The sequence below is a fragment of the Chrysochloris asiatica genome, unplaced genomic scaffold (genome assembly GCF_000296735.1).
Source record: "Chrysochloris asiatica unplaced genomic scaffold, ChrAsi1.0 scaffold00078, whole genome shotgun sequence".
Taxonomy (NCBI): domain Eukaryota; kingdom Metazoa; phylum Chordata; class Mammalia; order Afrosoricida; family Chrysochloridae; genus Chrysochloris; species Chrysochloris asiatica.
Window position 1 is genome coordinate 8,567,454 of NW_006408596.1, and position 23,765 is coordinate 8,591,218.

General features: G+C 47.2%; 1 protein-coding gene across 1 annotated transcript in view; it reads right to left on the minus strand.

The window, feature by feature from the left end:
• Nucleotides 1-23,765, minus strand: part of SRRM4 (serine/arginine repetitive matrix 4) — a 227,025-nt gene that overhangs the window by 43,740 nt on the left and 159,520 nt on the right. Inside the window, exon 2 of the mRNA XM_006865456.1 lies at nt 3,804-3,950. Coding sequence (XP_006865518.1) covers nt 3,804-3,950 — 147 coding nt within the window. The remainder of the gene's footprint in view (nt 1-3,803; nt 3,951-23,765) is intronic.

The window sequence follows — 23,765 nt, forward strand, 5'->3', positions numbered from 1 at the left end:
TACAGTCCAGAAACAGAGGACCCTAGGACCATCAAGAGAGGAACGCACAAGCAGAATGCGGGACCTTATCCAGAGAAGCAGCAGTGCCAGAGATGGAGGCATAGAGACAGGGAGTGGCTGAGGACTAAGAAGAGAAGGACTAAGAGCTGCTGGCCAGGAGCAGACTTGCAGACTGTGCCCTTCGGAGCTATAAATCATTATATATGCCTGAGTGGTTTTTTTGTTTGTTTGTTTGTTTGTGTGTTTTTTGAAAAAGCTAAAGTGAATAGAGAGAAATACTGTTAACTGACGGTACATGGAGGGGATTATAATCAATGTAATGAAACAAGGTATATATGAATGGTTGAATGTGAAACTGATGATGTGCCCTGTAAACTTTCACTCAATCCACAATGAAAAAAAAAGTTTTTGGAAACTACTGTGGGTTAATGCATTGGACTGCAAAGTTGGCAGATCAAGCTCACCAGCTGTTGTTTCTTGGAATTCCTACAAAGATTCACTATGACTTGGAACCAATTTGACAACACTTAATAACAACAACACACATAGTGAAGTCTATCCCCTTACTATATATGAAGAGCTTCAAAAAGACTTCAAGTAAAAGTCCTCAATCTAGGTAACAGTAGGTGAGGGTAACGTGTACACAGCTTGATGAAGGGAAAGGACATCACTAGAAAATACACAAGAACAAAGGAGCTGTGATGATATAGGTAACAACCACCAAAAATCCATGTGCAGGTAAATCTGTAGTGTATAGGAATAGATATGCAGCATGGTGTGGTTCAGTGCCATTGAGTAGGTTCAGACTCATAGCAACCATTTATAGACTTTCTGAGAAGCAGCTGGTGGGTGAGTTTGAACCACCGACATTGTGGTTCAAACCGACCTTTCAATCAGTGCATTGCCTGCAACATCATGCATGTACACATGTATATATGATCGAGTATGCATATGTGTATGATTCTATGTGACTGCATGCACTTACAGGTAAAATACAGCACAGAGAGAGTCACAGTTCTGGATAGGTCTTAGACATAACCAAACTCCTCACAGGATTGGAGTTCTGGGTTTGAGGGAGTAGGACTGTAGTCTCCTGGGACATCTCAGTCAAGTGACACAATACGGTTCATTAACTAGGGTCCACATCCTACTTTGGTGAGTAGGGTTTGAAGTCAGAAATGCATGCAAATGGCCTTTCCAGAAGCAGCTGTTGCTCTCTACTCCTCCAGAGCAAACATAAAACTTGACCCATGACCTCATCTACTTTGAGATCAGAAGAACTAGACAGTGCCCAGCTACCACTGCTGACCATTCTGATCAGGACTACACCAGATGGGCCTTGATGAGAGAAACTATACATCAGAACATCATATCCCTATTAACAAAAACAAAAACAAAACCCAGACAAACGAGGCTGGTTAGAATGGAATACTCTCCAAGACTAATTGTCCTATAGTCTTTAAACCTTGTAGCCAAATAGCAAATTGGTTTACAAACTAATGACTACCACTCTTAGGTTTTGTGCTCCCTTAAAAAAAAAAATCCATCTATATAAGAACAAGTAATCAGTAATTAATTAATGTGCTCGACTGCAAAGTCGGTTTAAACTGCAAGATCGGTGGTTCAAGCTTACCAGCTGCTCCTCGTAAACCCTATACAGGGTCACTATGGGTCGGAACAGACTTGATGACACTTAACAACCAACAATTACTTTAAAACACAGATCAGACTGTAAGGCACAGGGAAATGAGATTACTGGACAGGAAACCACCAGAACTGAAATAAAGAGAATGCTCACAGACTGTGAAGAATGCAACCAATGTCACTGAACATCCTGTGTAAACCTTCACCACAAACAACAAACCACCCCACAATAAAACAGAACAAAAATCTTCAACTGATTGATATTTTCAACAGAGTCACTTTTAGAAGGTATCATAGGAATTCAATACCTGGCTACTTAACCTGTAGTTCCAAGTAATAAAGCACACAGCACTGTACACATGTGTCAGAAGCAGACCAGCGGGCTGCATGAAAGTGCTGGACCACTTGGATGGCGAGCAAGAAGAGTCTGGTCACTGATGAGTGACCGAATGATGGAAGAATAATGGATGGAATTATGTAGCCGCTTGGTGGTTATCTTATTTTCTATCAAGCTTTCCCAAACCCTTTTCGTCCATGTCAATTCTGACTCCTAGTGACCCTTTAGGACAAAGCAGAACTGCTTCCAAGGGTTTCCAATATTCAGTCCTTACATCGTTCTCCCATCCCACTAACAGCCACCAGGAATTTGTGGTGGGGGAGGAGGGAGCATTCACTACAGAAGTACTTAAAAAAAAATCTTATAAAGCATATCTGGCCCAATAGGGGACAATGTGAGGTTGCAGGTGACTACTGTAACTTGGGGGAAGCCCAGGTTTCAGGCAGAGCAGGGTTTGAGAACCATGGTCTCAAGTGTAGATTTCAGAGATGGGACCATCTCCTCCTGCCTTCCTCCACCTCTCCTTTCTCTGCCTCAATTCTCCTGGGTTTGCCAGCACAGGGGGGACAACGGGGACACACGCAGCTGTGACATGTGTAGCGGCCTCATTCAGAGAGTGAAATATGACTCGTTACACTCAGGACTGTCAAATCAATTCCAGCTCTCATCAACCCTAGAGGACAGAGTAGAACTCCTCTGTAGGGTTCCCGAGGCTGCAAATCTTTACAAGAGCAGCCAGCCTCCTTTTTCTTCCACAGATCAGCTTATGAGTTTGAACCACCAGCCTTGTGATTAGCAGCCCAACATTTAAACCACTGCACCACCAGGACTCCCTGAGATGTCTGAGCCTTTATAATCAGAGTCAGGGATATTCAGTCCTCTTCCGGTTCCTGCTCAAACAGGTCTCAGTTTCCTTATCTATAAAATGGCTCTGATGAAGCATAAACAGACTGGATTATAGCTGGGGAATTTTGCTAATAAGCATATAATTTTCTCCCTGTCACTGGGGGATAGATATAGGCTAACGAAGGGAGGTACTGGAAAATTCATTTGAAGATTCCAGGCCAGCCGAGGTTGTTGAATTGCACAGACAGCCTCACAAACAGAAGCCAAAGGTGGATCAACATGGAAAACCAGAGAGCAGGTGTGATAGTGAAGTTTTGTGTCAGCTTGACTGGGTCACAATTCTCAGTGGGTTAGCAGGTAACTTAAGCTCCCCCATGATGAGTCATGTTGTGAGCAGCCAGTCAACTGAAAGGAAGTTTCATTGGGGTTGTGGTTGAGCTTGAGCTGGTACTAAGGTGTGTCCTTTGGATCCGAGGTCCCTGCACTGTGAACTTCTAGATCCAAGGAAGACTGATGCCAAGGTGCACGGAGATTCCCAAGGAATGCTGGGCTTTCAGGTGCAGAAAAGAGACAAGAATCTTTCTCCAGAGCCGACACAGACAGAAAGTCTTCCCTTAGTGCCAGCACTGTGAATTTGGACTTCCAGCCTCCTACAGTGTGGCAAAATGAATTTGTTGAAGGCACCCACTTGTATTTCTGTTGAACAATGCTAAAGAACTCAGCAGGGCATGGACCATCTCTTCAGGTGACAAAATATGGCGGCTCTGAAGCCACAATTTAAGATCATGGAGACTGGAGCTCAAACTTCACTGTGTACTTACTGGCTGCCATATTTTGGGCAGTTACTTGATGAGGAGACTTTGAAAGTTTGTAGAACTGGCACAAGAGCATGGGGCTTGGTGACCTAAGGGACACACCCATTTTGCACCCTCCAACTGGACATCCCATCAGGGTGAGAGGATGGTAAGGGTCTTACCTGCGTGCATTGGCAGGACTTGGTTTCCGGCAGGCCTTGTCTCTCTCCCAGCTGTTGGTGCCCAAGGCCTCAGTGGCCAGACGCTGACCCAGCTTTTCCGAGGGGCCATCTTGAGCTGGGACCACAGGGCTGCTCTGGGGCTCTGCCCTACAGAAGAAATAAGGAGGCAACAATATTAGGTTGTGGCAGACACATGTACTGCTCACCAGACATGCCTGAGACTTCCCAGTATTTCCCAGGTCCCCTTGTGGTAGGCTGGGGTCTTGAGGTTATCTTGGGCTCATGGCCTCAGAGAGGGAGTTGTGTTGGGGGCCACTGAGTCGACCCCATGTGACAGAGGAGAACCGCCCCACAAGGGTTTCGAGGCCGTCATCTTTATTGGAGGAGAACACCAGGCTTTTCTCCTGTGGTGCCAATCTCTCAGTTGGCAACTAAGCATTTCACTCTTATGTGTCATCCCAGTTCAAGGTCCTCAATGTGCCTTCTCCAGCTCTTTTCCTCTGCCACTGTTACTGGGACTTGGGAGGTCACATATTCTGAGAGCCTAGGAAAGATGCCTGAAGCCCATCAGACTTTGCCGGAGAGGAGTAAGGTGTAATCAGGTTAAGGCCCTGCAATTTGGGAGTCTGTACTGCAGCGTCACCCTGCCTAGCGGGACTAAACCACAGACAGATGCTTATGGTGGTGCTTAAGTGCCACTGAGTCAGTTCCAACTCACAACCACCCTGTAGACGGTGTTGAGGAGTGGCTGGTGAATTTTAACTATCCACCTTGTAGTTCAAACCTACTTTGCAGTCCAATGCATTATCTCACAGTGCCACACCAGGCAGAGGCTAGAAGCCATTCAAAAGAAATTCTAGGATCTTTGCTCTCTCAAAGTATAAATGGGCATCCAAGCACAGCAGAATTCATCCCACTCCTTCCCTAGTCCCAATCCATTTTTGTACCTAACCTTTGCCCAGTCATCTCATCTTTCTGTCTCAGTTTCCTCAGGTATAAAATAAAGAATATTGGGTTTCTGAGGAGTAGCTGGTGGGTTTGAACTACTGCTAATCACCACACCATAGCAGTCTCTACATTTTTGGGTTGTTATGAGGACAACAGAAGAATACGCAACATGCAAGCAGAAAGGCTTGAAGTCGGCCGGTTCTCTTTCTCTTCACTGCCTTTTAAACTGAACCTTCAACTAAGACTCCTTGGCTCTGGTGTGGCCCTGTGGGATAAAGCATTGGACCACAAGGCCGGTTTGAACCAAAAAGGTTGGCGGTTCAAACTCACCAGCCACTCCTTGGAAACCCTATACAGGGTCACTATGAGTCAGAACCGACTTAACAGCAGCAGATATGAAGGTGCCCTGGTGGTGCCGTAGGTTAAGTATTGGGTTTCTAACTTCAAGGTCAGCAATTCAAGCCCACCAGCCACTCCTCGGGAGACAGAAAAGAAAGGCTGGCTGCACATATAAGAGATTTACAGCCCTGGACAACCTACCCAGGTGGTCCTTCCTGCCCTGTAGGGTCACTGTGAGTCAGCATGAAGTCAGTGACAGTGGGTTTGCTTTAACCAACAAGAGGTCCTCTCCTTGTTCCCACGATGGCCTGGAGTTCTCTTCCCAACATCACTGGGAAATGCCGTGAGTTTGGCCCAGAGAGGGAAAGGAGGGGGCCTACTCAAAAGCCTGCCTCTCAGATTTCCTGGCTCCTGGTGTGACGCTCGCTACAGGATAATGCACTGGACTTCAAAGTCAGATTGAGCCGCAAGGTCAGTGGTTCAAACCCAACAGCCGCTCCTCAGAAAACATACAAAGGGTCACTACAAATCAGAACTGACTCGATGGCACTTAACAAGAACCAGGAGTAAAGGAGCCTGGTGGCACAGTTCTTAAGCACTCAGCTGCTAACTGAAAGGTCAGTGGTTTGAGAGAAGCAACGACACCAGAGATGGGGACGTGGAGAGAGGGAGCAGCTGAGGACTCTAGATTCATGGAAAGAGAGGGACTGAGAGCTGGCGACCAGGAGGCAGACTTGCAGAATGTGCCCTTTGGTGGTGCAAATTATTATATATGCCTGAGTGTTTAAAAATATATATATACATCTAAAATGAATAAAGAGAAATACTGTTAACTGATGGTACATGGAGGGGATTCTAATCACCGTAATGAAACAAGGTGTATGATTTGTTGAATGTAAAACTGATGATCTGCCCTGTAAACTTTCACTCAATCCATAATGGAAACCTTCTGTAGTCTGTAAAGGCTTCAAAGGGTATTCAGATTCTCTGACAGTCTTACCATCCAAAGATGGAGCCTATCTCTCCTTGCCTTGAATGTGGGATGGCCTCAGTGACGGGTTTTTAATGAATAAAAAGTGGGAGAATTAATACAGCATGACTTTGAGATGATGAACGACAACTCTGCCTTGTTCTCCTGAATTGGTCAATCTGGAAGGAGCCGGCCGCATGTCCTGTGGACAGGCTCCACATGGTGAGGAACTGAGGCCTCCAGCCGACATCCATGTGAGTGAGCCACGCTGGGCATGGATCCTCCATCCCCAGTCAAGCCATCAGATGAGTGCACCTGGCTGACTTCTCAACTACAGCCCATCCAGCTGGACTCCTGACTCAAAACTGTGAGACCTGGTACTTGGTGACTGCTCTTTTATACAATAATGATTTGCCACAGAGTAACGTACAGCTGACTACGTGGGTATCTGTGAGGAGTATGTTCCAGACTGAGGAAATAGCAAACTTGAAGACCTTGAAGAGGGCTCATGCTCGGCATGAAGGAGGAGCAGGGTTAAAGTGCAAAGAGGTGAGATCAGACAGGTGGACAGAGACAGTCAAAGAAATCTTTGTAGATCTGGGAAGACCTTCGGATTTTCTCTAGATGGTGAAATGGGAATCCTCCGAACAGAGGATTGATCTGGTGTGGCTCACATTTAGAAGCATCCTTGTGGCAGCTGAGAGGAACACAAGACTGAAGGGAGCAGAGGGAAAAGGCAGGGAGACTGTGATCTTTAAGGTTTGGGCCAGAATTCTCAGTGCTTCAGCAGTTACGATGTCAGAATTCCCCGTGATGAGACCTAATGTAATATGATCCCTTCCTCTATGATGTGATCCACTCTGATCTGAAGTCATGATTGACACTCAGCTCTGTGCTATTTGTTCAGTGAATGATGGAATGGATCAACACATGCACTCTGATGATCACTATGATTCAGGCACCTCTGTCCAAGTTCAGTCTCTCCGTTCAAACAAAGAAGAAACACAACTTCTTGGAGGGGACCCATCTGAGGTCATGCATCACAAGCGCCTCCCCATTGCAGCCCCCACCAGCTTCCTTCCCTGCCTCTAGCTTTGTGTCTTACTGAAGTGTTCCCTCTTCACTGAGGAGTACCAGTAGCTGCCTCGTTTTTTAACCACACAGTCCTTCAACGCTGCAAAAAAAATACTTAAAAGAATGTGAGCTCTTTGGGGGAACCCCTAAAACAGGAGAGCCAAGAGTCGGCACACTCCGCTTCACAGAGGGAGGAGCTAGAGCAAAAAATGAATTTCTTCAGGCCCCCCACTCATTCCTGCCCATCAGCAACCTGGAACTTCTTTGCTGCTCCCCGTATCCATGGCAACTAGCAGGTTTTTGTGCCTCCAATAGGAGTCAGAGCTGAACTGTCAGCAAAAGCCTCCAGGATGCAGGACTCCCAGCCCCTCCCCTGCTGCCCCAGCAATGGGCCTCACTCATCAAGCCGGCCTGCCAAGTGCGCAGGGTTGAGAGCAAATCCTCACGCCCCGGGTACAAGATTGAGTCAAACACTATTATTTTGTGGACTCAAATAGTGCCAGAGCTAGCGGTAAGGGCCCAGCACCAGCCCACCGCTGTATAGAATGGGGAAATTGAGGCTCCAAGAAGGGGAATGCTAAAGCCCTATGCTGATTCATGTCAGTGCTGTAGCTGGAACTATGATCTTAGGACTCCCAAGTCAGTGCTCTTTTCACATCCTTTTTCTGGTGCAGTGTTCTTGCTCACGGCCATCGAGCTGCTTCCCACTCATAGAGACCCTATGGTTCCCACTCATAGTATAGGGCTTCCGAAGAGCAGCTGCAGGGTTTGAACTGCTGTCCTTGTGGTTTGAAATCCAGTGCAGATCCTACAGCATTACCAAATGCCTAGTAGGATAAGTACTAGAGTGCTAACCACAAGGTCAGCGGTTCAAATCCACCAGCCACTCCTCGAAAACCCTAAACAGGGTCGCTGTGAGTTAGAACCAACTTGAGGGCAGTTAGCAACAACAATGTGCCAGACAAGGAGCCCTGGTGATGTAGCAGGTTAAGCATGGGGTTGCTAACTGCAAGGTCAGTGGTTCAAAGCCACTGGAGGCTCCACAGGAGAAATATAACGTCTGTCTCCTTAAAGCTGGACAGTTTCAGAAGCCCTAGGGGACAGTTCTACTTTGTTCTGTAGGGTCACTGTGAACCAGAATTGACAGCAGTGAGGTTAGTGGGTGTATGCCAGGCGCTGGGAGAAACACTCGGCATGCACTGTCTCCTTTGGGCTCCAAGAAGTCCCGGGCAGGCATTATCATCTGCTATGTATATGAGGACAATAGAGCCAGACATGTTCTGCTGCAAACACCCAGCTGCCCTGCCCGCTTTCAACAACTCATCAGAGAGGTGAAGAGGGACTGTGGACAGCCTTCGGACTCACAGCGACCCTGTAGAGGGTTTCCGGGAGTTCTGGGAGGGGTTGGTGAGTCTGAACTGCAGACCTTGTCGTTCAAAATAGTCTGTAATTTCCTTCTGACAGGAATGTGGCTTGTGTGTGGAGAGATGTATGGAGAAATGCGGCACAAAGCTTTTACTTGACTACTAATCTAACGTTTGGTGGTTTGAACCCAGCCACCATCCCCAAGAATCTATTCCTATAAAAATTATAGCCAAGAAAACCCTATGGGGCAGTTCTACTCTGTAACACCCAGGGTCACCATGAGTTGGAACTGACTCACCATAAACAGGTTCTAGTCGTCTGTCAAACTGTAACCAGAGCACATTATTGCACAAACGGAACTGGTGTTTGGCCATTAGATTCCTCCTGACACTTCTTACTTCTTTCCATCCAACTAAAGCACGTCTTATGTGTGGGAACCCTGGTGGCATGGTGGATCAAGCAATGGGCTGCAAACCAAAAGGTCAGCGGTTTGAACCCACCAATGACTCCATGGGAGAAAGATGAGGCTGTCTGCTCTGTAAAGACTTATAGCCTCAGAAACCCTCGGGAGCACGTCTATTCTGTCTTGCAGAGTTGCTGCTGTGAGCCAGAATGGACTTGACGGTGGTGGGTTTTGAGCTTTCAAATCCAGCATCTCTCTAAAGTGCACCGTGTGGGGAGCCCATCCCCCTTGCTCAGACTAGAACACGGAGGACCAAGAGGCCAAAGAACTCGCTTCCCACACAGAACACAGGCCCCAGGGACTGTTCTCCTTGCATTGCAGCTGTTTTTGCCCCACATTTGCAGTCACTCCATTTCCACGGCAAAGAGAAGCTCAGACTCTCATGCCTCGGAGTTGACCAGAACATCCAAGACCCATCATGGGGCTAACACAGCCCAGGGATTTGCTGGATTTACTTAGTGTGTGCCCTGGTTCCTGGTACTTCAGCTAGGGCTATGCCAACATCCTGGCCTGAGGTCTGGCCTCTCCAAGTCCATTTCAAAGTTAACACAGTGAGTTCAGCCTGGGGAAGGCTGATCTGAGGGAGCTGCGATTTTTTTTTTTTGGCTTTGATGGCACTTGAAGGGAGACTATGGGCTCCAAGGAACTTCTGTGGGAGACCTTACTTCAAAGATGGGGCAGGGGGTGTGTTCATCTTAGTAGAAACTGAGTGGAAAATGAGCGGAAGTTTGGTGAAGTGAAGCCAGCATCTCCCTCCTTATTTCATTCATGTATTAAACAGGTGCTAACTGAACATGTACTTCCTATCAGATTTCAAGAACCCTGAAACAACCAAAACACAATCCCTGTTCTCAGGGAATTCCGAGTCTAGAATAGGGAACCCACGCCTGTTGAGTAGGTTGCAGCTCATATCAACCTCATAGGCTAGAGTAGAACTGCCCCACAGGGTTTTCGAAGCTGTGAATCTTTACAGAAGCCGACGGCCTCGGTTTGCTCTTGCAGAGTGGCTGGTGGGCTTGAAGTTAGCAGCCCAGGGCTTAGCCCACTATACAACCAGGGCTCCTTCTAGAAGAGGACAGAGAATCCTAAACTGGGAAGAATAACATGGTAGAGTAAGTAAGGACTCCTGGTGTGAAGCTGTAGGAGCAGTACTAGAGTGTGAACCACAAAGTCAGCAGTTCAAGCCCACCATCTGCTCCTTGGAAATCCTATGCAGGGTTGCTATGTGTCAGAACCAACTTGATGGCACTTAACAACGAACAGTTAGTACCAGGGTCCCTGGTAGCACAGTGGGTTACATGATGGACTGCTGACCACAAGCTCAATTCTAATCCATCAGCTGCTCTTTAGGAGAAAGATGAAGCTTTCTACTCCCACAGAGATTTAAAAGCTTCAGAAACCCTATAGAGAGTCACTGTGAGTTAGAACCGACTTGATGGCATACAACAACATAGTAAGTGCTCGCCATCAATCTGTCAGTTTGTTGTCCTCTGGTGGCTTCTGTGTTGCCGTGATGCTGGAAGCTATGCCACCAAGATTTCAAATACCAGCAGGGTCTTCCGTGGTGGCTAGTGGTCTGCAGGACTTCCAGACTAAGACTAGGAAGCAATGCCTGGCAATCTACTGGACTTCTGAGCATCAGTCAAGGAAAACCTTATGGATCACAAGCAAACAACGTCTGGTCTAGAACTGGAAACAAGGTCCCTGGATTGGAAGAATCATTAAATGGTGCTGAACTAGGCAACATTTCTGCTTTTATATACAAGGCCACGAGGAGTTGGAGCCAGACAAACAAATTCTCTTATACAGAGAAGCTCAGGGGTCTGGAAAGCAGAGAGGGCACCAACCCCAGTGTTGGGAAATATGAGCAGTTCATCAATGGAGAGCTTCCAAGATGAATGGAAATTGAGCAAAGGCGTATGCAAAGACCTGGCATGAAGACTAGGTGCTGGGCCTTCATGTAAATGCTGAAGATACAGTCAGTTGGCCTAAAGGTCGAGGGCTCCTGATCAGGTAGACAGGTGCACAGGAATCGCTAAGTTTTTTTGTTTCTTTGTTTTGGGATGCAGGTGCTGATTCAGTAGGTCTGGGCTTTCTGGCAAAGGCTACAGCATTACCAGCCAGCGCCAGGTAATGCTGATACAGGCAGGTTGGAATCACTCCTGGAGCAGACTGTAGATTTTATAAGGCCTGGATTTGATCCTGGGGTTTGGCCATGCGGGTTCCTCCTGAAACAGCTTCAAGTGATTGCATTCTTGTTCAGAGAGTATGTGCAAACATCAAAGATTTCTTGTACATCAAAAATTGCCCAGTTCAAGTACAGGTCAAAGGACAAAGGAACCATATGGAGAAAACTCAGAGCATTTCTGACCCAGTTCAGACAAGCAGGCCGGACTCCCAACCTGCCAGGGTTTTGAACTCTCATCACAGAGCACATCTGATTGCTGCCCTCCAATCAGCCCCACACCCGCTCAGTCATTTCTCCATCCACTGGTCCCACCAGTCAGTTGCCTTTGGGCCTGATGAGAAATCCAATGGCAAAAGGCAGATGGGCTGGATGGATGGGAGGGCCAGAAATGCAGGCTACCTCCAACTTAGGAATGAGCTGAGTTCCAAGGTGCTCTGGTTATTCACCTGAACAGGCTAAGAAAGGTATTTAGCGGATCTGGGAAAGTGCCCTGAGCTTGAAGCCTAGTTGATCCAGGTTCAAGCCCTGGTTCTGCCCAGCTGTGCCACCATGGGTGGGAGTAACAGTGGCTTCAGCACAGGGTCCACTCAGAAGCTTTCTACTAGCTGGAATGCAGACAGGGAGTAAGAGTGACTGACTGGGTTTCCCAACCTTGGGCGGGACTGGCATCTCAGCCATGGCTGGAGGAGGCACAAAGCAAGAAACAATCTTCTGGAAAAAGGGAAACAGCCACCTAGCCTCACAGAAAATGCTCAGCCCAGGCCAGGAAAAATCTTGGGACAAGGCCTGGGAAGGGAAGGAAAACAAGTCCCAAGAGGTGTTGCTGGGGACCACTCACTCATCTAGTCTTCTTTCTGTCACTTAACACGTTTACTGAGCACCTACGAATGAAATCACTTTCAGCTGTTTCAGGAGGAGATCACATGGTAAAGGGCTGTGCTGGTGTGTCTTGGCCAACCCACAGGATCAAGTCCAGACCCTTAAAGAACCCACAGTCGCGTTGTTCCAGGTGTACTCCCAGCCTGGCTGCATTGGCATAGTGTAGTGCATAGTTGGTAATGCAGTAGCACGAGCGCAGACCTACTGAATCAGCATCTGCATTCTAAAAATCTCAAGTGATTCCTGTGCACGTGCAAGCCCTGTTCTCAGAAGCACTGCCCTGTGAAATACCTCTAGGGATGGGAAGAAAGAGGAGGGCAGAAAGTCAATGTAACAGAGTCGTTGTTAGTAAGTGACACAAATAGGTAAGGGCTCAGCTATTTCCCATAAGATTGGTGGTTCATCTCCACCCAGAGGTGCAGCAGAAGAAAGTTCTGGCAGTCTTTTTTCCCAAAAATCAGCCCTTGAAAAGCTCCCAGAACACAGTTCTGCTCTGGCACACACGGACTCAGAATTATGCTGATTATGTAGACGATTAGCCAGTAGTGTATGCCCTTCTGGAAAGGCAGAGCCGGGAAAGGGAGGTTTGAAGGTCACTAGCAAGGCAGTTGCAATTTGGGATAAGGTGGGCAAGGAAGCATTCATTGAGCAGGTGACTTCTGCACCTGAGGGAAGAGTGTAACAGACAGAGAGCACAGCCTGCGCATGGCCCTGAGATAGGAAGGCGTCTCCAGGCATCTGAGGAAGAGCGGAAGGCCGGTGTGGCTGCAGGTGAGCAAGCGAGAGGCAACATAACAGAAGTGAAGTGGGAGAGGTGATGGCAGCCAAGGTCATGTCTGATCTGGTGGGACCATTTGGCTTTCCTTCTGTGAGACATGAGCGCCCAATGAAGGGGCAGGGGTTGAGTCACATGTCAAAGACTCCCTCTGACAGTGTGCTGAATGGAGACAAGCAGTGAACTGAGAAGGAGGCCAGTAGGGAGATGGCTGCAGAAACCCATGCGAGAGAAGAGGGTGAGTGGACCAGTGTGACAGCTCCAAGTAGCAGCGAGAAGTGATTGGATTCTGGACAAATATTGCAAGTAGAGTCCACAGTTTACTGATTAATTCCTTATGAAATGTGAAAGAAATACAGGGGTCCAGGGAAATTCCAAGGGTTTTGACCACCGCAACTGAGTGGGGATGTCACTGACTGAGGAGGAGAGCAGGGTGTTCTAAAGGCTCTCCAGTGTTCTGGTTGGGCACGGTGGCTGCGAGGTGCCAGTTGAACACATATGGAGATGTCAGGAGGGCAGGAGAATTCATGAGTTCAGGACAAATGAGCACTGGGGAAATACGAGGAGGCTTCAAAAACTTCGTGGACTAATTCCATCATCCTTTCATTCTATGAACCTTCTGACACCTCCTTGAACACTTAGGAAGTGTGAATACTGAGAAGGACTTTAAAGCCAGGAGACAGGATCCTCTAGGGAGTATGATGGCACACCTGGCTACGTGAGGTGGGAAGGCCATGTACCAGAGGAGCTTCAGGATAATGAGGTGGCTCAGCAGACACGTCCCTGCTGGTGAACGAGCTCTTAAAATACACTCATCAAGTGGCTGACTCCCCCAATTCATTCGACTTTGTGGAACTCCCCATCCAGAGGAAGTGCTGGGTCATAAAAACCTCTCACATAAGGGAGAAAGTGACAAGGTCTCCTGAAAGCAACTCTGGAAAAATGAAACGTTGCCTAATACACTAAGCTCTGATTTCTCAGTCGAAACCATGCAGGCAAGAATACACTGGAATGACATACACAAAACTGAAAGAAAAAATTGTCAACCAAGAATTATATATCCAGCAAAGCTGTCCCTCAAATACAACGGCAAAATTCAGACATGTTCTAATAAACAGAAATTAAGGGAATTTGTAATAACCCAAACAACTTTTCAAACAACTCTAAAAGGTATTCTTTGGACTGAGAACCAATGAGAGCAGACAGCGATCTGAGATTAACATAAATGACAACACCAGCCAAAACTCAATCCAGGTACTAACCCACAAAACTGAAAATAGGAAATCAGAGATACCACTTTACAATTAAGGCAATTACTACGCAAAAAGACGGAATGGTGTAGATATAGAACTGACAAATGGCGAGGAAGTCAAGTAGATTTTGAGATTAAATACACTGTTTTAAACGAGGAAACAATTAATGAATTATAGGGTAACCTCAAAGGAAATTAATACACCTTCACATCAAGAAAAAGAGGAAAATCCGAAAGATTTAGTAAACACTAAAACAACATCAATGAAGAAAATGAAAAGAAGATCCACAAATAAAATGAACTCAGCCCAGATGTTTATGTGGAACAAAGAAACTAGCAACACCACAAACATATACAAAAAAAACATACAGAAAAATGACAGTAATCAATTCTTACCTACTGATAATCACACTGAATGTAAACAGGTTACATGCACCAGTCAAGAAAGCGCGAGAGTAACCGAATGGATACAAACTTTGGTACAAACACAAAGTGGAATACACTAAGCAAGATTGAAGCATAACGACGAATCTGCAGAACACCTCATAACATGCATGAACCTGGAGTTCATTATGCTGAGTGACATTAATCACAAAAGGACAAATACTGTATGAGACCACTGTTGCAAAAACTTAAGAAAAGGTTTTCTTGCTGAAAGAAACATTCTATAATGGTTACCTGGAGTGAAAGGGACAGGAAAATCATTCACTGGCTACAGGGCAGACATATGTTAACTGGGGTGATGGGGAAGGCAATATGCAACAAGAGGGCAGAGGAAAGATGAAGACAGTGGAAGACACAGGGAAGAACACAAGAGTTACAGTGAATACAGTGAATACTGTTAACTGATGGTACATGGAAGGCATCGTAATCATTGTAATGAAATACAGTATGTGATTTGTTGGATGTAAAATTGATGATCTGCTCTGTAGACCTTCACCCAATTCACAGTAAAAGCTTTTTATAAATAATAATAATGAAAAAAGCAAGGCAGGTTGTGTGGAGGGGCACCAACAACTAGTTAGCAGGACTTGGTGATTCAACTCATCGGCTGTCTGCCTGGCACTCACCACTTCGGTGGCCTAAGACAAGTTCCTTCACCTACTGGTGAAATCATGAGTCACATTGACCTAACAAGGACTATTGTGAGGATAAGATGAGATGATTTATGTCCAACTGCCCATGGGGGCATATGGTGGCATTTGAAATTTCAGCCACACTTTCCAGGGGCAAACCATAATGATCTCCAACCAAACCTGAAATGTTTGTTGAATTAGATCCACTTTCCTAAAACAGCCAAGGTCAAGGGCAGGAATGGAAAGTTGGAGTGACCTTGAGTGTTCCATGAAATCCCGCTGGACTAGAACCGTAGCTCCTCACCATGGCCAAGCTGAGCGGCTACTTCAGGACCTAGAAATGGTTGCTTTCCATCCCTGCCACATGCTAGCTTATCTTCTCTCACTCGCCCATGGGGCAGCCACCCACTGGACCCTTTCCTGAGCTAGAACTACAGACAGGAGTTTCTGGGAGACACCACGGTTAAGATATTAGTGCTCCTGAAGACAAGCAAGCAAACACACACAAACACACACACACACACACACCCTCCTCCTGAGGCTGCAGTTGGGAAGGAAGTTTCTAACAAGCAGAGAGCGAGCTGCCCCTGGAATCCGCAGAGAGCACAGAACAGACAGGCCACAAATCTTGGTTGCAGGCAGTGAGCACGCAGGTTGCTCCTGAGGGCTGGGCTGCTCGTTAGTTTTAAAACAACACAGCAGAGAAGTGAGATAAAGGACTATGGCAAGGGACATTGTCAGACACCTCACCTCACACCCTCGGAGTCCCCAAAGGGGTCCTCTCTCATCTCTTCTCCCAGATTCTAGAAGCTGAGGTTGCCAGCTCTGGTGGTGGCTGTGGTACTTGATTATACAGCCTGAACACATCGGAGTGAGAGGCCAGTCCCTGAAGGATAGCGAGTACAAGCAGAGACCCAGAGGGACCAAGTGACAGGCTCAAGGGCACACAGCAAGGGGGTAGGGAGTGAGACCACCACTCAGCTCTTCTGCAGGTGGGTCAGATCTTAGCTCCCCTTGACAAGGTTGATATGGATGCCGGCTACACATGCCTCATGGATGGCCCCCCTTGGCTGCGAGGCAGTCCCCTTGACTGGGAGACAGACCACAACCAATCACTAAGTGACACTACAGTGCAAAAGACCCCCTTCCCCCGCCCCCTTTACCTCCATGTAGGACCGATTCTACGGTGTTCACACTCCAGAGCTCTCCCTGAGATTGCGCAGAAGCTAGAGTCTGGCTGAGACAGGGGTGTCTTTACTTAGCTCCCATTCCCCCAGAGCACAGCTTTAAGAAGTCAGATGCACCTACATCCCTGCCTCAGGCGCTCCTAGTGAATTCTGCCCAAGACAGAGTCCTAGACCAGTTTTTGTCTATCAAACTAAACACAAAACAGTGGTTCTGTATTGCCTGGAGTCAGACAGACAGAGATTCAACCCTTAGCTTTGCTACTTTCTGGCTGTAGTGACCCATAGGGCATTATTTAGTATCAATGAACCTCAGTTCTCTCCTCTGTGTGCTGGGGATATTAGTACTTGCCTCCTGAAATTGTTGTGATGAAAAAACGTAAAATGCTTAGCATAGTTCCTTGGCATATAGTAAGTGCTTCATGCATGCCATTGGTGGTGGTGAATGGATAGGCCATGGCATTCTACTCCACTAATCAACATAAAGCTTTCTGCACCAATCATACTTGAGTTCTCAAACCACACCTTTTCTATTCAGAAGGTTTGACACTGCTGTGGTAAAATGAATTATACCATGCCTCTTCTAACCATAGTCTGTAACTCCCACCAAACAACGTTGGTAGTCTGGGTAAGAGAAGATACTGATAGGATGACATCATCTACCTGCGGATGTTAGCTGAGCTCACTGTCATTGTAAAAACCTGAAATTCTAACATGGTTTAAAATGAGCCATCTCAGAAGCAGGAGGGGTGGGGGGCTCTCCCTACCATCAGAAAAGCAGAGTGAGGAGTGGAGCGTGTCCTTTGGACCCTAAGATGGCTGCACACTGAATCTCGTCAGCCCAGGGACAGTAAAGCCATGACACTGAAGGAGGGTCAGAGCAGTGGGCTTCCCAGCCACACAAGCAAGTAAAGCTGAGGGACTTCGGGCAAGAAGCTTGCTTGTAGGGTGGGGTGTCCTCAGGCAATTAAGAAGGAGAGCTCAGTTTGCAGACCCACGGCTCCAGAACTGAGACTTATGGTAGACTGGTAGGTTCTGTGGGCATTCATCAGCAGCTTACTGAACCACCTGTGTCCTGAGCATTTCTGACCTCAGCTTGTAGCCTGCTAACGTCCCTAATAAAGCCGTGTGGCCACTGAAGTGGATAATCAAACCCTGTTGAGTAGAGAGGACTGTGGAAGAACGGGTGGTACTTTATACTCTGCAGCTGCCCTCCTGAAGGATGGTTCCAGAACTCTGTCCTTTGGCATGACCAATCTCCCCTGGCAAAGGAGCGACACCCTGTGGGAGAGAGTGAGCCCTGGAGAGAGGTGGTCTGTCACTACAGGTGAAACATCCCACTGTCCCATCTGTAGGAAATGGCGTCTTCACAGCGATTCCTATCATGGAGTTGATGGGAAAGGTCTGTCCCTCCGCTGAGACTTTTATCTACCTTTTAAAAGTCAAACCCATTACCTCAGGATTGCAGGTTTATTAGAGAGCTTTATCTTTATTAGGCGGTTGGTTTCCTGATTATCCCTCACCAACTTCGATAGGTTTCTCTTAGCTCCAGGAGGACGTGGAGTGGGAGGGTTGTGACACGAACAGACGAGGAGGTTTCAGGACCACCCTTCACACCACATGGGCTGTTGTTAGTCGATTCTAGCTCATGGCAACCTCAGGTGTCAGAGTACAAGGGCTCCACAGAGTTTTCTTTATGGAAGCAGGTCACCAAGCCTTTTCCTTACACAGCTCCACCGGGGTTGAACCAGCCACCGGCACTACCCAAGGACCTCTACCATCTGGGCAGAGGTCTAGGTCTCTGTGATGGTGGTGTGCCATAAAGTCAGTTCTGACTGTAAAAGGTTTCTGAGGTTGTAAATCTTTATGGGAGCAGAAAGTTTCCTCTTCTTCCCGAGGAGTGATTGGTAGATTCGAACTGATGACCAGGTGATTAGCAGTCCAGCTCATAACCCACTATGCTATCAAAGCTCCTTCTAGGTCTTGTAGGCTGATGATTTCTCTGTTGACCACAGTCAGGGATTCAAAAACCAGGCACTATGGAATCGGCCAACTTCAGGTGACAGTTGATTCTGCCATCTTGCGTTCAAGTATGATCTTGGGCAAGTAACTTCAGCTCTTTCCACAAATCAGGGATAACGACAGTGTCTAGTACACAAAGGTGATGCGCCTAGAGTCCTCAGCACTATTTCTGGTACTAAGCAAGCACTTCATGTTAGCTGTCACTGTAACTGAAAATAGCCTTTAGGACTGAGTTTCCAACCTCACTGTCTTTGTTCAAGCTGATCCCTCTGCCTACAGAGCCTTTTCCAGTTCTCATTCATCCTTCAAGGCTCCACTCACCACACTTCCTGTTCAGATCTCCCACCGTTCCCCCACTCTCCTCCCGAGTAAGTTCTTTGTTCCACGGTGCTCCAGCATCTCTAAGACATTGTTGCATGGCTTTGGACAAGCTCCTTCACCTATCTCAGCCACAATATTCTCATTTTTATAATGGAGATAATAACACCTGATGTTTGGGATGTCTGAGAAAAGTATTTTCACAAGGCTTAGCACAATGTCTAATTATTGTGCTGATAATTACTTTTGAAAGAGTCTTGTTGGTAGCTCCTATGAGAAAGAATTTCTGCTAGTTGTAGATTATCCTTTTCTCTTCATCTCCGAGGAATCCAAAGCTTCCAATCTGCCTGGAAGAACTCGAGGAGCCTAAGTACAGGGGACTGGTCCAAATGACCCTGAAGTTGTTAGTTGTTGTTGAGGTGATTCCAATGCCTATCAAACCTGTGTATAACAGAGTGGAACATTGCCTGACCCCACGGCAGCTTCCTGATCCTACTGCAATGCCTTCCAACCTAGGAGATACACTAGCCAGCACTGTGTCAGACAGTATTCTGCAATGACCCCTACAGAGCTGGATTCTAAAATTTTGAGTCAGATTTTTCCTGGGATCTAAGTCACTTCCATCTCCTTACCTGTTTCTAAACACATTGGGGGTGTGGCACATTAAGGCCCAGAACCTGCAAACAGGGCCTAGTAGCACCTCCAAACCTAATGACCCAGTTCCTAGTCTAAAGCATGAGCCTGGCAGCCTCCATCCCCTGTGTTAGAGGAGGGAACATCACACTGAACACCTTACTATGTACCAAGTACCTGCCTGTGTCAGAGGAGGGGCTATCACATACTGAGCACCAACTATGTGTAAAGTACCACCCACATATGTCAGAGGAGGAGGGGGCATCATACTTACTGAGCACCTACTATGTGCCAAGTACCCCCACCGCCATGTCAGAGGAAGGACCACCACATACCGAGCAACTACTATGTGCCAAACACCCCCATGTCAAAAGAGCAGGCATTGCATTTACTCAGCACCTACTATGTGCCAACTACCTCCTCAGACATCTACCATCCATGATTTCATTAAGTCCAATTGTAAATCCTTTGGGGGACACTGTATATGTTGCAGATGAGAAGACAGAAATGCAGAGAGAGAGTGTTTTCCCTCTTGAGGACACATCACTAGCAAGTGAGAATATCTGGGGTTCTCAAGGGATTGTGGATAGGTATACCTGACCCCCAATCAAGAATTCAAATGACGTATTGCATTAGGCAAATCTGCTGCACAAGACTTTTTTAAAATATTGAAGAGCAAAGATGTCAGCTTGAGGACGAAGGTGCGCCTGACCCAAGCCATGGTATGTTCAATAACCTCATATGCATGCGAAAGCTGGACAGTGAATAAGAAGACTGTAGAAGAATTGATGCATTTGAGTTATGGTATTGGAGAAGAATATTTAAAGTACCATGGGCTGCCAAAAGAACAAACAGATCTGTGCTGGAAGAAGTGCAGCCAGAGTGCTCCTTGGAGGCCAGGATGGCCAAACTTCATCTCTCATACTTCGTACATATTGTCAGGAGGGACCAGTCACTGGAGAAGGATATCATGTTTGGTAAGGTAGAGGGTCAGAGACAAAGAGGAGGACCCCCAATGAGATGGACTGGCCAAGTGGCAGCATCGATGGACTTGAGTATGGCAATAGTACTGAGGTTGGCCCAGGATCGGGCAGTGTTTCGTTCTGCTGTGCATAAGGTCACTATGAGTCGGTACCGACTCGATGGCACCTAATAACAACAACATACCTGACCCCTAGACTAGGTGTGGCTGCACAGTTCAGACATCTCCGTCCACAGGGATTTTGATGTAACGATGTCCCTTTCCACTGCTGACCATGTCCACACTGATGGATGCTGGGCCCTCCCCCACTTGCTCATCTGCCCCCAGTTTCCTGGCTGCTGCTGTCTGCCCAGCGTATTGACCGAGACACTCAATCAATCAACCAGCTTGCTCCGACAGCTAAAAAATACCCCGTCGACCAATTTTCCCTCCAGCGCCTTTCCGTGGACCATGAAACCTCACTAATTTGGAATTTGCAATGATTTCTGACACAGAATCTACATTTCTCATTCCAGTTTAAAAAAAAAAAAAAAAAATGTCTGAGTGAAATGTCACCACATGGACCCCCCCTTAGGGCTTCTTTCCAAAGCAAGACCTGGCAGCCCGGAGGCCAGTTTCCACTCTTCTCCTCTCCTTCCCTTTGCCTACTTTCATTTCTACGTTGGATTCAAACTAACAGTGCCATTTCAAATACTACTGCTAATATCAGTGTGTATTTGTGCTCACTAGCTGTGTGCCAAGGTATGGTTCCAAGTGCTTTGTGCGTCTGTGGCATCATAATCCTCATCACAATCATTGGAGGCAGGTACAGTTACCTACCCCATTTTACAAAGGAGCTAAGTGAGGCGAGAGGAGAGCCTAGTTGTAGGTGCCGAAGATGGGATTGGAACCCAGGCACTCTGTTCCCAGAGTTCATGAGTTTAATCCCTACAGCATAGTGCTCCTTGGCCTGGGCACAATGGGGGCCACCTGTGGACACTCTATTCCCCCAGTGGTGCCTCCAGTTTGTGTCTGTGGAAGCATCACACAGGAGACAGAAGTGGTGTGGCTGGTGAGTAGAGCAGGGGATTGCAAGTCAGTGGAAAAGCTGCCCCCTGAGTCTGAGGGTAAGGTACAGAGACTGCAAAGGAGACCAGTGGTAAGAGGGTTGAGAAGGATATTTTCTGACGTCAGAACGCAATTTGGGAGTCTCAGTGGCCCTTGGGGACCAACCAAAGCTCCCAGTCCTTCGTAAAGCTATTGTGCTGTGCATTGATGGTTGTTGTTAAGTTCCTTCGAATCAGTTCCAACCCACAGTGACCCTGTATAGGGTTTCCAAGAAGGGGCTGGTGAGCTTGAACCACCGACCTTGCAGTTCAAACGACTTTGCGGGTCCAGCGTATTAACCCACAGCGCCGCAGAAGTAGGGATGAGAAACACACAACCAAAAATCTCTATACTGCCATTCCCTTCTCCTTGAAAAGGCTCTGTACTATTTTACATAACCCCACAGTAGGCTTACCCTCCTGGGTTTGCAATGATCGTCCTTTCATGGGGGTAAAACTTGACCACTTGAGTTGCTTTGATACATGGTTTGAGAAGAAAACAAAGATCATGCCATTCATAAAATTTACTGATTTGGGTCAATTCCACCAATTACCCAACTGGCTGGTGAAGGCATAAACAAAAATCTCTCTTAAACCTTGGTGGTGACAACTGAGGACTTAGACACGAGTGAAGGCAGATTTTAAGCAAACGCCTTTAGAGGAGTCAAACACCCCTCAGTTGTAATGCAAATGCCTCTCTAGATCCTGTATATCCATACCTGTATTTTTACTGTGTCCTCTAAAAGTGTCTACATGAATATATAGGATGGGTATATAAGAGGTGTGAAGCTGGACCCAAGTGGTATCCATACCCAGATATACGTCATTATAGCAAGGTAGAGATGGCCATATAATCCACTGTCCAAACTAGGCTACTTCTAAGGTACTGATGACAGGTTCGTCAGCGGGTACAGTCATCCTGGTCATCTCCTTCCTGACCTGGAGGCTCCACTGTCCAACTCTCGCCTTCGTCCCTCATCACTCCTTGCTGTTGAGTTGATTCCAGCTCACAGTGACTGTACAAGACAGAGTAGAACCTCCTCTCAGAGTTCCCACGGCTGCCATCGCAACGGAAACCGCCAACCAGACCTTTCTCCCACGGAGCTTCCTGACTAGAACTGACCTTTCAGGTAATCTCAGAGCACGTAACCACTGTCTCCCTAGGAGTCCTTTGGATGGTCCCTCAGCACCTCAAACTTAATGTGTCTAAAGGTCCACACATCACACCTGTTCTCTAGCTCTACCTGTCCACCTACTCATCCAGACAGCAACTGACATTTACCCATCTGCCAATCTGGATGATTTGAACACAAAACCGTCTCTATGTCTGTCTCCTTCTCTCCACCTCCATCATTCAAGCCACCATCACTGGGTCTCAAGCAGCATCTGGCTCTCACTCTGCCCAGCCCCAGCCTGCTCTCCTTGCAGCTGGCTACCGCATCTGGCATCTCCCTTCTGCAGAGCCCTGAGAAGCAAGTCCAGACTCCTTGACTTGGCTCATGTGGACCTGGCCCTGGCTCACCTCACTAGCTTCATCTATCCCTTGCTCCTCACTTCCTGGGCTGGCACTGCCCAGGGTCCCTGCAGGGCCCTGAACAACCGTCGCATCTTGGCTTGTGTTTTTATTTGCTGAGATGCAGCAGAGTGTGGAGTTTCAGGGCACAGTCTGGAGCAGGAGTGCCCAAGTCGAAATACTGACCATGCCACTCGGTGACCTTGGACAGATCCTCAGCTGCAAGATGAAGATAACTATAGTATCTGCCTCATAGGGTGCTATGAGCATGCACAGGGAATATGAGGAGGCTCCAAAAATGCCATGAAACATGGAATCAAAAGAGAATGGAAAATATTCACAAACTTGTTGAAGCTCTTGTGTAGCCACAGAGCTCTCAGAATGGTACCTGGCATATCACAAGTTCTCTGTGTCTTTAAATAAGCAAATGACATCAGTCACCTGATTATCCTTCAGCCTGACTACCACACTTTCACTTTTCAGATCAGATGTCACCTCCTCCAGGAAGCCTTCCCTAACCAGGCCTGTTGTGTTCCAGCTCCAATCTCCCTCCACTGCAATCACTTATTCAATCTTCTCTTTACCCCCACCCAAGGGGCCCTGCTGACACAGTGGGTTAAGCATCAGACTTCCAACCACAAGATCAGCAGTTGAAATCCATCAGTCATTTAGCGGGGGAAAGATGAAACTGTCTGCTGCTATAGAAACGTGGTAGTGATGGATCACACAAGGGGCTGCTCTCTCCAAATTTATAGAGAACATCCACAAGAGAAAGAAAAAGAATTCAATTAAAAATGGGCAGAGGCAGAGAAACAGGGATGCTAGAGATGGAGGCAGAGACGATGACGTGGAGACATGGAGCAGCTGGGGACTCTAGACCCAGAGAGGGAGAGGGG